This window comes from Lipotes vexillifer, unplaced genomic scaffold (genome assembly GCF_000442215.2).
Source record: "Lipotes vexillifer unplaced genomic scaffold, Lipotes_vexillifer_v1.1 scaffold366, whole genome shotgun sequence".
NCBI classification, from domain to species: domain Eukaryota; kingdom Metazoa; phylum Chordata; class Mammalia; order Artiodactyla; family Lipotidae; genus Lipotes; species Lipotes vexillifer.
The window spans coordinates 563,585-579,257 of NW_006780143.1; the positions used below are offsets into that span (position 1 = coordinate 563,585).

Genomic DNA, 15,673 nt, shown 5'->3' on the forward strand with positions numbered 1-15,673 from the left:
TCGTGAGGCTAGTGAATATTAACCATTTGTGTGCCTAAGAAACCACCTAAGGAGCTATTTAAAGGGCATATTCAAGGCCCTTCTCCTCCTCATGATTCCAGTATGTCTGGGGGTGAAGTTTAAAAGCTGTTAAGTACTTCAGGTGATTCTACTGCAGGCATACTTCTACTCGTATGATGTTAGGGTGTAGGATCACATCCCTTGGGCAGAAGAGTGAAATCTGGTTTGTACCACCTCTCTCTGCTGCCTCACCCTGGGACAAACATTAAATGCACCACTGTTCACATTATAGGGATGCCAGAAGGAGAAGAGAGAGAGAAAGGGCCTGAGAAAATATTTGAAAAGATTACAGCTGAAAACTTCCCTAACATGTGAAAAGAAACACAGAAGTCCAGGAAGTATAGAGTGTCCCATACAAGATGAACCCAAGGAGGAACACCAAGACACATTCTAATCAAACTGACAAAAATTAAAAACAAAGAGAAAATAGTAAAATCAACACACAAGGGAACCCCATAAGGTTATCAGCAGAAACTGTAAGCCAGAAGGGAGTGGCATGATATATTTAAAGTGATGAAAGGGAAAAACCTACAAACAAGAATACTCTACCCAGCGAGGCTCTCATTCAGACTCGACAGAGAACTCAAAAGCTTTACAGACAAGCAAGAGCTAAGAGAATCCAGCACCACCACACCAGCCTAACAACACACGCTAAGGGACCTTCTCTAGGTGGGGGAAATAAAGGCCATAATTAGAAACAAGAAAATTACGAATGGAAAAGCTCACCAGTAAAGGCAGGAAATCATCCATACAAAAACAGGATATCAAACCCAGCATTCGTCAGAAGAGGGGAGTACAAATGCAGGATATTGGAAATTAAGAGACCAGTAACTTAAAACACTCTTGTTTATATATAGACCGCTATACCAAAACCTCATGGGAACTGCAAACCAAAAATATACAATAGATACACACACACACAAGAAAAAGGAATCCAAATCTAATACTAAAGATAGTCATCAAATCACAAGAGAACAAAAGGGTACTGGAAGAAAAAAGACCTACAAAAACAAATCCAAAACAAACAATTGACAAAATGGCAATAAGAACATACATATCAGTAATTACCTTAAATGTAAACGGATTAAATGCTCCAATCAAAGCATAGACTGGCTGAAGGGATATAAAAACGAGACCTGTATATATGCTGTCTTACAAGAGACTCACTTCAGACTGAGGGGCACATGCAGACTGAAAGTGAGGGTATGGAAAAAGCTATTACATGCAAATGGAAATCAAAAGAAAACTGGAGTAGCAATACTCAGACAAAATAAAGACTGTTGTAAGACACGAAGGACACTACATAATGAACAAGGGAGGCAGGAAGAAGATATAACAATTGTAAATATGTATGCACCCAACGTAGGAGCACCTCAATACATAAGGCAAATGCTAACAGCCATAAGGGGAGAAATCGACAGTAACACAATAGTAGTGGGGGATTTTAACAGCTCACTTTCATCAATGGACAAACCATCCACACAGAAAATCAGTAAGGAAACCCAGGCCTTAAATGACAGATTAGACCAGATGGACTTTGTAGAACATTCCATCCAAAAGCAGCAGAATACACATTCTTTTCAGGTGCACATGAAACATTCTTCAGGATAGATCATATCTTGGGCCACAAATCAAGCCTTGATGAATTTAAGAAAATTGAAATCATATCAGGCATCTTTTCCAACCACAACCCTATGAGATTAGAAGTCAATTACAGGAAAAAGAAACTGTAAAAAACACAAACACATGGAGGCTAAACAATATGCTACTAAATAACCAATGGATCACTCAAGAAATCAAAGAGGAAATCAAAAAAATACCTAAAGACAGATGACAATGAAAACATGATGATATCCAAAACCTATCAGAGGCAGCAAAAAAGCAGTTCCAAAAGGGAAGTTTGTAGCAATACAACCTCACCTCAGGAAACAAGAAAAATCTCAAACAACCTAACCTTACATCTAGAGCAACTAGAGAAAGAAGAACAAACAAAACCCACAGTTAGTAGAAGGAAAGAAATCATAAACATCAGAGGAAATCATAAATATCAGAGCAGAAATAAATGAAATAGAAATGAAAAAAACAGTAGAAAAGATCAATGAAGGCTGGCTCTTTGGAAAGACAAACAAAATCAATAAACCTTTTGCCAGGCTCATCAAGGAAAAAAGAGGGCTCAAATCAATAAAAATAGAAATGAGGGAGGACCTTCAAGATGGCGGAGGAGTAAGACATGAAGATCAACTCCCTCTACAAAAATACATCTAGATGCAGAACAGCTCCTACAGAACACTGACAGAGACCTCAGACTATCCAAAAGGCAAGAAACTCCCCACATACCTGGCCGTGTGGCTGACAGAGTCTTGGTGCTCTGGCTGGGTGTCAGGCCTCTGAGGTGGGAGAGCCGAGTTCAGGACACTGGTCCACCAGAGACCTCCCAGCACCTCGTAATATCAATCAGCAAGAGTTCTCCTAGAGATCTCTCTCTCAACGTTAAGGCCCACCTCCACTCAATGACCAGCAAGTTCCAGTGCTGGACATCCCATGCCAAACAACTAGCAAGACAGAACACAACCCCACCCATTAGCAGAGAGGCTGCCTAAAATCATACTAAGTTCACAGACACCCCAAAACACACTTCCAGATGTAGCCCTGACTGCCAGAAAGACAAGATCCAGCCTCATCCAACAGAACACAGGCACCAGTCCCCTCCACCAGGAAGCCTACACAACTCACTGAACCAACTTTAGTCACTGGGGGCAGGCACCAAAAACAATGGGAACTACGAACCTGCAGCCTGTGAAAAGAGACCCCAAACACAGTAAGTTAAGCAAATAAGAAGACAGAGAAACAGCAGATGAAGGAGCAAGGTAAAAACCCACCATACCAAACAAATGAGGAGGAAATAGGCAGTCTACCTGAAAAAGAATTCAGAGTAATGATAGCAACAGGGATCCAAACACTTGGAAATAAAATGGAGAAAATATAAGAAATGTTTAACAAGGACCTAGAAGAACTAAAGATGAAACAAACAATGATGAACAGCACAATAAATGAAATTTAAAATTATCTAGAAGGAATCAATAGCAGAATAACTAACTGACACAGAAGAACGGATAAGTGACCTGGAAGATAAAATAGTGGAAATAACTGCTGCAGAGCAGAATAAAGAGAAAAGAATGAAAAGAATTGAGGACAGTTTCAGAGACTGCTCAGAAAACATTAACATTCAAATTATAGTCATCCAGAAGAAGAAGAGAAAAAGAAAGGGACTGAGAAAATACTTGAAGAGATTATAGTTGAAAACTTCCCTAATATGGGAAAGGAAATAGCCAACCAAGTCCAGGAAGTACAGAGATTCCCATACAGGATAAATCCAAGGAGACACATGCCAAGACACATATTAATCAAACTATCAAAAATTAAATACAAAGAAAAAGCAGCAAGGGAAGAGCAACAAATAACATACAAGGGAATCCCTGTAAGTTTAACAGCTGATCTTTCAGCAGAAACTCTGCAAGCCAGAAAGGAGTGGCAGGACATATTGAAAGGGAAAGCCTACAACCAAGATTACTCTACCCAGCAAGGATCTCATTCAGATTTGATGGAGAAATTAAAACCTTTACAGACAAGCAAAAGCTAAGAATTCAGCACCACCAAACCAGATTTACAACAAATGCTAAAGGAACTTCTCTAGGCAGGAAACACAAGAGGAGGAAAAGAGCTACAATAACAAACCCAAGACAATTAATAAAATGGTAATAGAAACATACGTATCCAAAATTACCTTAAATGTAAGTGGATTAAATCCTCCAATTCAGACTGGCTGAATGGATACAAAAACAAGATCCATGTATATGCTGTCTACAAGAGACCCACCTCAGCTGAAAGACATAGACTGGCTGAATGGATACAAAAACAAGATCCATGTATATGCTGTCTACAAGAGACCCACCTCAGACCTAGGGACACATACAGACTGAAAGTGAGGGGATGGAAAAAGATATTCCATGTAAATGGAAACCAAAAGAAAGCTGGAGTAGCAATTCTCATATCAGACAAAATAGACTTTAAAATAATGACTATTACAAGAGACAAAGAAGGACACTACATAATGACCAAGGGATCAATCCAAGAAGAAGATATAACCATTGTAAATATTTATGCACCCAACATAGGAGCACCTCAATACATAAGGAAAATGCTAAAAAGCCATAAAAGGGGAAATCAACAGTAACAGTAATAGTAGGGGACTTTAACACTCCACTTTCACCAATAGACAGATCATCCAAAATGAAAGTAAATAAGGAAACCCAAGCTTTAAATGATACATTAAACAAGATGGACTTAATTGATAATTATAGGACATTCCATCCAAAAGCAACAGAATACACTTTGTTCTCAAGTGCTCATGGAACATTCTCCAGGATAGATCATGTCTTGGGTCACAAACCAAGCGATAAATTTAAGAAAATTGAAATTGTATCAAGTATCTTTTCCAACCACAACATTATGAGACTAGATATTACAGGAAAAAATTCTGTAAAAAATACATACACATGGAGGCTAAACAATACACTACTAAATAAGAGATCACTGAAGAAATCAAAGAAATAATCAAAAATTACCTACAAACAAATGACAATGAAAACAAAATGACCCCAAACCTGTGGGATGCAGCAAAAGCAGTTCTAAGGAAGATGTTTATAGCAATGCAACTGTACCTCAAGAAACAAGAAAAATCTCAACTTAATCTTACACCTAAAGCAATTAGAGAAAGAACGTAAAGAACCCCAAAGTTAGCAGAAGGAAAGAAATCATAAAGATCAGATCAGAAAAAAATAAAAAAGAAATGAACAATAGCAAAGAGCAATAAAACTAAAAGCTGGTTCTTTGAGAAGATAAACAAAATTGATAAACCATTAGCCAGACTCATCAAGAAAAAAAGGGAGAAGACTCAAATCAATAGAATCAGAAATGAAAAAGGAGAAGTAACAACTGACACTGCAGAAATACAAAGGTTCATGAGAGATTACTACAAGCAACTATATGCCAATAAAACGGACAACCTGGAAGAAATGAACAAATTCTTAGAAAAGCACAACCTTCTGAGACTGAACCAGGAAGAAATAGAAAATATAAACAGACCAATCACAAGCACTGAAATTGAAACTATGATTAAAATCTTCCAACAAACAAAAGCCCAGGACCAGATGGTTTCACAGGTGAATTCTATCAACCATTTAGAGAAGAGCTAACACCTATCCTCTCAAACTCTTCCAAAACGTAGCAGAGGGAAGAATTCTCCCAAACTCATTCTATGAGGCCACCATTACCTTGATACCAAAACCAGAAAAAGGTATCACAAAGAGAGAAAACGACACGCCAGTATCACTGATGAACATAGATGCAAACACCTCAACCAAATACTAGTAAATACAATCCAACAACACATTAAAAGGATTATACACCATGATCAAGTGGGGTTTATCCCAGAAATGCAAGGATTGTTCAGTATACTCAAATCAATCAATGTGATACACCATATTAACAAATTGAAGGCGAAAAACCATATGATCATCTCAATAGATGCAGAAAAAGCTTTTGACAAAATTCAACACCACTTATGATAAAAACCTTACAGAAAGTAGGCATAGAGGGAACCTACCTCAACCTACCTCACTCCCTAACACCATACACAAAAAGAAACTCCAAATGGATTAAAGACCTAAATGTAATGCCAGACACTATAAAACTCTTAGAGGAAAACATAGGCAGAACACTCTATGACATAGATCACAGCAAGATCCTTTTTGACCCACCTCTTAGAGAAATGGAAATAAAAACAAAACTAAACAAATGGGACCTAGTAAAACTTAAAAGCTTTTGCACAGCAAAGGAAACCAAAGGAAACCATAAACAAGATGAAAAGGCAACCCTCAGAACGGGGGAAAATATTTGCAAACGAAGCAACTGACAAAGGATTAATCTCCAAAATATACAAGCAGCTCATGCAGCTCAATATCAAAAAAACAAACAACCCAATCCAAAAATGGGCAGAAGACCTAAAAAGACATTTATCCAAAGATATAAAGATAACCAACAAACAAATGAAAGGATGCTCAACATCACTAATCATTAGAGAAATACAAAACAAAATTACAATGAGGTATCACCTGATACCAGTCAGAATGGCCATCATCAAAAAATCTACAAACAATAAATGCTAGAGAGGGTGTGGGAAAAAGGGAACCCTCTTGCACTGTTGGTGGGAATGTAAATTGATACAGCCACTATGGAGAACAGTATGGAGGTTCCTTTAAAAGTAAAAATAGAACTACATAAGACCCAGTAATCCCACTACTGGACATCTACCCTGAGAAAACCATAATCCAAAAAGAGTCATGTACCACAATGTTCACTGCAGCTCTATTTACAATAGCCAGGACATGGAAGCAATCTAAGTGTCCATCGACAGATGAATGGATGAAGAAGATGTGGCACATATATACAATGAAGTATTACTCAGCCATACAAAGAAAAGAAATTGAGTTATTTGTAGTGAGGTGGATGGGCCTAGAGACTGTCATACAGAGTGAAGTAAGTCAGAAAGAGAAAAACAAATACCGTATGCTAACACATATATATGGAATCTAAAAAATAATAATAAATGGTTCTGAAGAACCTAGGGGCAGGACAGGAATAAAGAAGCAGATATAGAGAATGGACTTGAGGACACTGGGAGGGGAAAGGGTAAGCTGGGACAAAGTGAGAGAGTGGCATGGACATATATATTACCAAATATCAAATAGATAGTAGTGGCAAGTAGCTGCATAGCACAGGGAGATCAGTTCAGTGCTGTGTGACCACCTAGAGGGGTGGGATAGGGAAGGTGGAAGGGAGATGCAAGAGATAGGGGATATGGGGATATATGTATACATATAGCTGATTCTCTTTTTTATACAGCAGAGACTAACACACCATTGTAAGGCAATTATACTCCAGTAAAGATGTTAAAAAAAAAAGAAATGAAAAATAAGATACAACTGACACCACAGATATACAAAGTATCATAAGAATTACTGTACAAACAACTATATGCCAATAAAATGGACAATCTAGAAGAGATGGATAAATTCTTAGAAAGGTACAACCTTCCAAGACTGAACCAGGAAGAAACAGAAACTGTGAACAGACCCATCACAAGCACTGAAATTGAAACTGTGATTAAAAATCTTCCAAAAGCCCAGTACCAGAGGGCTTCTCAGGCAAATTCTATCAAACCTTTAGAGAAGAACTAACACCTATCCTTCTCAAACTCTTCCAAAAAATTGCAGAAGAAGGAACACTCCCAAGCTCATTCTTTGAGGTTGTCATCACCCTGATACCAAAACCAGATGAAGATACCACAAAAAAAGAAAATGACAGGGCAATGTCACTGATGAACATAGATGCAAAAATCCTCAATAAAAGTACTAGCAAACCGAATCCAACAACACATTAAAAGGATCATACATCATGATCAATTGCGATCTATCCCAGAGATGCAAGGATTCTTCAATATACGCAAATCAATCAATATGATACACCATATTAACAAACTGAAGGAGAAAAAACGTATGATAATCTCAGTAGATGCAGAAAAATCTTGACAAAATTGAACACCAATATATGATTAAAAACTCTCCAGAAGGGAACCTTCTCAGAGGGAACCTACATCAACATAATAAAGGCCATATATGACAAACCCATAGTGAACATCATTCTCAATGGTGAGAAACTGAAAGCATTTCCTCTAAGATCAGGAACAAGACAAGAATGCCCACTCTCACCAATTTTATTCAACATAGTTTTGGAAGTTCTAGCCATATCAATCAGAGAAGAAAAAGAAATAAAAGGAATCCAAATTGGCAAAGTAGTAAAACTGTTTGCATAAGACATGATACTATACACAGAAAATCCTAACGATGCTACCAGCAAACTACTAGAGCTCGTCAATGAATTCGGTAAAGCGGCAGGATACAAAATTAATACACTGGAATTTCTTGCATTTATATACACTAACAATGGAAGATCAGAAAGAGAAATTAAGGAAACAATCCCATTTATCATCACATCAGAAAGAATAAAATACCTAGGACTAAACCTACCTAAGGAGGCAAAAGACCAGTACCCTGAAAACAATAACATGCTGATGAAAGAAATTGAAGACAAACAGATGGAAATCCATGTTCTTGGATTGGAAGAATCAATATTGTCAAAATGACTGTATTACCCAGTGCAATCTATGAATTCAATGCAATCCCTATCAAATTACCAATGGCTTTTTTTGCAGATCCCTATCAAATTACCAATGGCTTTTTTTTTGCAGATCTAGAACAAAAAATCTTAAAATTTGTATGGAAACACAAAAAGCCCCAAATAGCTAAAGCATTCTGGAGAATGAAAAACTGAGCTGGAGAAATCAGGTTCCCTGACTTCAGACTATACAATAATGCTACAGTGATCAAAACAGTATGGCAGGGACTTCCCTGGGTGGCACAGTGGTTAAGAATCCTTCTGCCAATGCAGGGGACACAGGTTCAATCTCTGGTCTGGGAATATTCCACATGCCACGGAGCAACTAAGCCCATGTGCCACAACTACTGAGCCCGCATTCCACAATTACTGAAGCCTGCGCGCCTAGAGCCCATGCTCCACAACAAGAGAAGCCACGGCAATGAGAAGCCCACACACGGCAACGAAGAGTAGTCCCCACTCTCCACAACTAGAGAGAAGCCCACGCACAGCAACAAAGACCCAATGCAGCCAAAAAAATAAATAAAATTAGAAAAAAAAAAAAAAGCAGTATGGTACTGGTGCAAAGACAAATTGCTCTGTCAATGGACCAGGATAGAAAGCTCAGAACTAGACCCTTGCATCTATGGTCAATTAATCTACGACAAAGGAGGCAAGAATATACAATGGAGAAAAGCTAGTCTTTTCAATAAGTGATGCTGGGAAAACTTGACAGCTACACATAAACGAATGAAATTAGAACACTATCTAACACCATACACAAAAGTACACTCAAAATGGATTAAAGACCTAAATGTAAGGCTGGACACTATAAAACTCTTAGAGGAAGACATAGGCAGAACACTCTTTGACATAAATCACAGCAGTATCTTTTTGGATCCACCTCTGAGAGTAATGAAAACAAAAATAAACAAATGGGACCTAATTAAACTTAAAAGCTTTTGCACAGCAAAGAAAACCATAAACAAAGTGAAAAGACAACACACAGAATGGGAGAAGATATTTGCAAATGGAGCAACCAGCAAAGGATTAATCTCCAAAATATACAAACAGCTCATGCAACTCTATATCAAAAAACCAAAAACCCAGTCAAAAAATGGACAGATGATCTAAATAGACATTTCCTCAAACAAGACATACAGTTGGCCAAAAAGCACATGAAAATATGCTCAACGTTGCTAATTATTAGAGAAATGCAAGTCAAACCTACAATGAGTTGTCACCTCACAATGGTCAGAATGGCCAACATCACAATATCTACAAACAGAAAATGCTGGAGAGGATGTGGAGAAAAGGGAACCCTCCTAGACTGTTGGTGGGAATGCAAATTGGTACAACTGTTATGGAGAACAGTATGGAGGTTCCTTAAAAAATGAAAAATAGAGCTGCCATATGAGCCAGCAATCCCACTCCTGTGTTTTTTCCAGAGAAAACCATAATTTGAAAAGATACATGAACCCCAATGTTCATTGCAGCACTATTTACAATAGCTAAGACATAGAAGCAACTAACTGTCCATTGACAGAGGAATGGATAAAGAAGATGTGATACATATATACAGTGGAATATTACTCAGCCATAAAAAAGAATGAAATAATGCCATTTGCAGCAACATGGATAGATCTAGAGATTATTATACTAAGTAAGACACTTAGAGAAGGACAAATATCTGTTGATATTACTTATACGTGGAATCTAAAAAAATACAAATGAAATTATTTACAAAACAGAAACAGACTCACAGATTTCAAAAACAAACTTATGGTTACCAAAAGGGAAACATGGTGGTGGTGGATAAATCAGGAGTTTGGGATTAACATATATACACACTACTATATATAAAACAGATAACCAGCAAGAACTCTACTTAATATTCTTAATAATTTATATGGGAAAAGAATCTGAAAAAGAATAAACGTATGTACATAACTGAATAACTTTGCTCTACACCTGAAACTAACGCAACATTGTAAATCAGCTTATAGTCCAATAAATTTTCTTTAAAAAAAGATGTTCTGAACCATGGTGCAAGGCTTATCCAGCTTGGAACAGTGCTGTCTGTGCCAGAGAGAAATTAGAATGGATGATTAGTGTTTCTGTGATTAACTGAAAGTGTTCACTGATTTGTTGATGAAAACATGTGTATGCTGCAATTATTAATACAGGATGATATAGTCTGAGGGACAGGTGTCCAAGGCTGTAGGCTAAGTCAGTAACCTATTTATTAGGAGATCTCTGTCACCCTTCACAATCAGCTTGTTCTGTGACCTTGGGCTACTTATTTGATCTGCCAAATCACGCTGTCCTACCTAGTAAATTGGAAATGATCTTCAAAGTTTTATGAAAAGGACTGTTTCCTAGGGATCACTGACTGAAGTGCTGGCTTTCCACTGATGTTCATGTGTATGAACGGGAGGTTAAATATTTCTAAGAACAAGGTCATGCTGCTATAGCTGAAGTTAGTATGATACATTGGGAGGTAATGGCCATAAAACCCAACAATGACTCAATAGAAGAATAAAGGCTGAAGTGTTTGAATTTGTGGTTACAATTTAGTTCATGAGCTTTAAACACCATGGACACCCATAGGTGTGGAGTGTGGTCGCGCATAGGTCGCTTGGTTGTAGATACTGATTCCCCAGGATGGAGAATCATTTATTGCACGGTAAACTTGCTTTGCCCTGAATCCAAACAACTATATGCTAAAATAATGATGTTGAGTTTGATCCTGAATATCTCATTTTGTGACAGACAGCACATGTGGTCAATGAGAGGAGGCCTAATTTCCAGAACCTTTCACATATTTCTCTGTAGACATATAGCTGTCCTGATGGCCACCTTGATGAACCTTAAGCAGCACAAAATACCAGAGTACCTTTGGAATCATTAAGAAAAGATGTTTCATATGCTTCTCCCGGAGTGTTAAATCTAGTTAATCACTCTCTAACTATGTAAATTGATGAAAGTTTGTTGTATCACTTAACATAGAGCTTCCAATTCAACTGGAACCAAACAGTAGGCTCTGCAGAGTATGGGAAGGAGAGTGTTCAGGTTTAGTTCAGGTGCCAGCTTTGCCATTACTGGCTGCTCAAGTAAATGAGCAAAGTACTCAGCCATTCTGTGCCTCTATTTCCTTATCAGTAATCTGGAGAAAATACAGTGTTTTAAATAGCACCTGTTCTACAGTAACCTCCCAAATGTTAGTTTCTTACTATTATTGTTGTTATAATAATAGTATTATTTAATTATATAATTACTATATAATTATAGCGTTTTCTGGTTTGCTTGGCACTTTTACATATATTTTCTCATTTGAGCCTAATGTAAGACAAATGTCATAAATAAGGAACATAAGGATAAAAACATGACTTTCCCATGGTCACAAAGCCAGTAAGTATTGCTCCTATGGCTAAATCTCCCAACTGAGAATCCATCCCTCTCACCACATTATGGCATCTCCTTCTTCAGCCATGCTGGATAAATGGAGGGCTGTTATAATATGGTGTTCTCTTCCTGGGGTTCCAGGTTAAGGTCAAGACACAGAGCGTTCTGGCTCCTGGGCTCAAGGGTCATTTTACTGACCTTAAGTTGTACACCAGCAACATTGTGTGTCTCTAAGCCCAGATTAAAAGAATCACATTTGATAAAGGTTTGCACGGATTACTGTGGTTTGTTTTACAACGGCCACATCTTTTATGATACCCTTCAAGTTCAGTGCCTTCCCCCAAATCATGCTAGTAAATAAAAGATGTGTCAGCAGAAGCAATGAGAGAAAAGTGAAACCTTTGGAGAAAAAATAATAACCATAATTTGTCACAAAGTCTCATTTAGGGATCCTGATTTCAGTGGGGTTTTGGTATCTTGTGACTTAAAGCACCCTCCTGTTAACACTGAGAAAACCCCCACAAGGATGCAAATAGTTCTGACATCTAGGCAAGTATGGATCTAAGCAATTGCGCTTTCCAGAATCTGGATCAAATTGTTGAAAGGTGAATGATCTAGCCCTATAGATTGCAAACATTAGAAAAGAGAGTTCTGTTAACGCCAGGTAGCACTTTTTGTAAAGAAATTAGGAATTTAAGAGAGCTATATAAACACTGTCCAGAGAGACAAATGCAAGGGAAATACAAGGCAAAGAGGGCTTGAAATATTCACCGCTCTTTCATAGAACCTGGCTTAACTCACGCTCGCTTCCTCAGCTCAAATCCTGTGGTTGCTCACTCGGATTTTAACAGTAGAATACACAGTAACTAAAGAAATTCAAGCTCAGATATCATCATCTATCTTAACTAAATTTTAATTCACAAAAATTGCTTTTTGTTGTTTATCTTCAATACTGCTTAAGAAAATAAGTATTTCTAGCTCATGAGAGCGATTCTGACATGGATTCAAAATATTAATCCATTTTTTTTCTCTTTTGGCCCCAGGAGCTGGGATGAAATCACATGATTTAATCATTCTGAATCCATGTGGCTCCTCAGAGATAGGGCCAGATGTAACCAGAAGGATTTATAGGGTGTAAAATTCAGAATGGATTAGGACAGCATTTCTGTGTTCAACCCAATACATCCTAAATCAACATTCCCTGGATGGACCAGAGCAATCTCTGGCTGGCCTAGTGGGGAGGTTGTCATGGCAACTGACTGGCAAGCTCAGCCCGTGGAATGTGAATGCAAACAATAGAGTGACAAGGCTGTGTACAGAGCAGCCTACTAAGGCTGCTTCTACCCAGGTACAGTGACATCAGTCGACGCGTGAAACTGTCACTGCATTTTTTTGTAACTTCTTGCACTTCTGGCAGCTTATTTGAAATTTATCGTGTCCTTTCCCAGATGTTGATAAAACATTGCTGCTGACAGGTAACAGAAGATATGGAAAAATCAGCACCAGTAGCTAGCTGCAATGGTATACAAAGCCCTGGAGGGCTGTTAGGCTAACACCACTCAAATTTCCTAAAGGAGGCTGAAGCACGCTTAGGGTAAATCCAATGATTCTTTAGTGCCACCTTATGTCCAGTTATATACGGGAAATTTACCAAAGGCCTACCCTCAAACGCTTTACTAGGCAGCAGTAGGACAGACATGGAAAAAGTTAGAGCTGCATTATGTTGGAGTTTGGGAGTCCCTTTCACAGCAGAATATGAACATGAAGTCTTCTAAGCCTCAAGTTAAAGAAAAAAATGGAAATTAATAATTTTGGTAGAATCTGAAATGAGGAAATCAAAAAAATAAATGCCAAATAACCCCAGACCTAGAAAAGATTAGAAGAGGCTGCATGCTGATCCAGGGGTTGTAGGAAGAGATGGCAGAGACAGACTGTGTCAAGGATTCTTCATGTCGTCCTTACTAACTTTTGCCAAGGCTTTTTTTTTTTTTTTTTTTGTCTAGACAAAAATAAGATGTGAACATCACTAATTCAACTTTATAATTCTTGTTAATGGATAGCAAGATGGTAGCATTTGTTCAAATGGCACCTCATCCTGCCTCTCATCTCCCACCCAAACCAAACCTACCAGCCACTGCCATCCTACCATCACCATGTCCCATTTAATTTCCACAGAAGTATGAAGTGACCAAGCTGTGTTTCTTTGTGTTTCTTCCAGGTTTTGAGTTTTTTGAAACAAGTGCCAAGGATAACGTTAATGTGAAGCAGACATTTGAGCGTCTCGTGGATATCATCTGCGACAAAATGTCCGAGAGTTTGGAGACAGATCCAGCCATCACTGCCGCAAAGCAGAACACGAGGCTCAGGGAAACCCCTCCTCCACCGCAGCCCAACTGTGGCTGTTAGTGTCCCGGTACAGGCAGCTCCAGAGGGGTTGGTTGCTAAAAGTAGCATTTATAAATGGTCAATTAGCCTTCATTTATACTGCCTAATAATTATTTGAGGGAAATCTTTGATGTCTGTGGCTCGAACATGCATTCAATTCCGGGGAGATTTCTGGTGTTAATAAGTGGCAAATATGTGATCTTAACTTTGTAAGGACTATCCATCTATAAACATCTGATGTTTGCATGTGATTTGTTATTTGTCTTCTAGGCTCTTTTTGTTTCAGGTTTCTTAGATTAAGCTACTGCTGGGACCTCTGATTATAATTTCAGTACAACTGTGTTTTGGGCTATGGGTTCAACTTATGCTCTTCACTTGTAGGGATGACAACCAAGAAATTGGTTGTGTGTGTGGTGTGAGCAGGGCGAGATCTCAGGAGGCCTTATTTGCTTTACTCTCAATCGAAAATCAAGTGGAAATGTTACTCATGCTTAGGGAGACTGTCATGGGTCTGGTTGGTTTGCTGTTCAGGAAAGGTATCTATTTTTCAGTGTTATTATAACTGAGAAGACCGTTGACTATAAAGAAATTGAAATATTGTTTAAGGCCCTTGCAAATTTACCAAGAGATTAATATTTACCTGACTGGAAGTAGATTTTAACAGTAGTCTTAGTTTAGATGTTTAAATAAGGAATACATAACCCAGGACTGCACCAGCCAACGTTCTGAATATTTGAGGGCACTGACAGACCGAGGTATCTGCTGAATGTGTTATGTAACAAGCGTCTTAACCAAGAAGGATATGAGTAGCAGTGGGATTCCAAGGCCTGAGCTCCCCCCGCCCCGTGACATATACTACCACGACTTTCTGGAACAATCACCAACTCTTGGAACAGAGGTTACGTTGAAGCTTGTTAGAGCCCCTCTTCCCATAGGATGTAGGCTTGCTTCCCCAAACATTGCCTTCTGCTCGCACCTCCCTAGGTTCTTTTACCTGGCTAGAAGTCAGTTAAACAGTATCTCCATGGCTCTCAGATTGAGGAAAAGACAATTATCATCTCTAATCTTTTTCAATCCAAGTATTTATACCTTTAAGGCATATCCCCATTCTGTAAGCCTTTAAACATGCTTAAGTTACTCAGAGACCTCTCTCTGGAGCTGAGAGTTACAGAAAAATCTTAGGGTGCCATAAGCAATTTGAGAGGAGAAAGGAAACCATTTGGACACCCAGATTCTTTCTCCTAGAGATTCTTTCTCCTGGATTTCCTGAGGACCATATATGATTAACAAGCAAACTAATCCCAGCAGCGATTCTAAGTGAGGACTGAAAAGAGACACAGCATCTGTATCACCACCCAGCATTGTTTACGGCTAGGACTTTAAGGCAGCAGGCACACATTGGCATATTTGGAAGGGCAGTTCCATTAAGTGAACTTTCCCCTTTTTTGGTGGTCATGTAAAAGCTTTTTTTCTCTTTTCAAAAACAGAGACACTTCCCATGAAAGTATTGAGCGCAAGATTCTTGAGCAAGGATATGGATAAGGAAAGA

At 38.4% G+C, this 15,673-nt stretch overlaps 1 protein-coding gene across 1 annotated transcript in view; it reads left to right on the top strand.

The window, feature by feature from the left end:
- RAB3C (RAB3C, member RAS oncogene family) overlaps positions 1-15,446 on the top strand; it is a 317,596-nt gene extending 302,150 nt beyond the window's left edge. Inside the window, exon 5 of the mRNA XM_007453216.1 lies at positions 13,958-15,446. Within this exon, the coding sequence (XP_007453278.1) occupies positions 13,958-14,145 (188 nt within the window). The 3' untranslated portion in view covers positions 14,146-15,446. The remainder of the gene's footprint in view (positions 1-13,957) is intronic.
- The last annotated feature ends 227 nt before the right edge of the window (positions 15,447-15,673 follow it).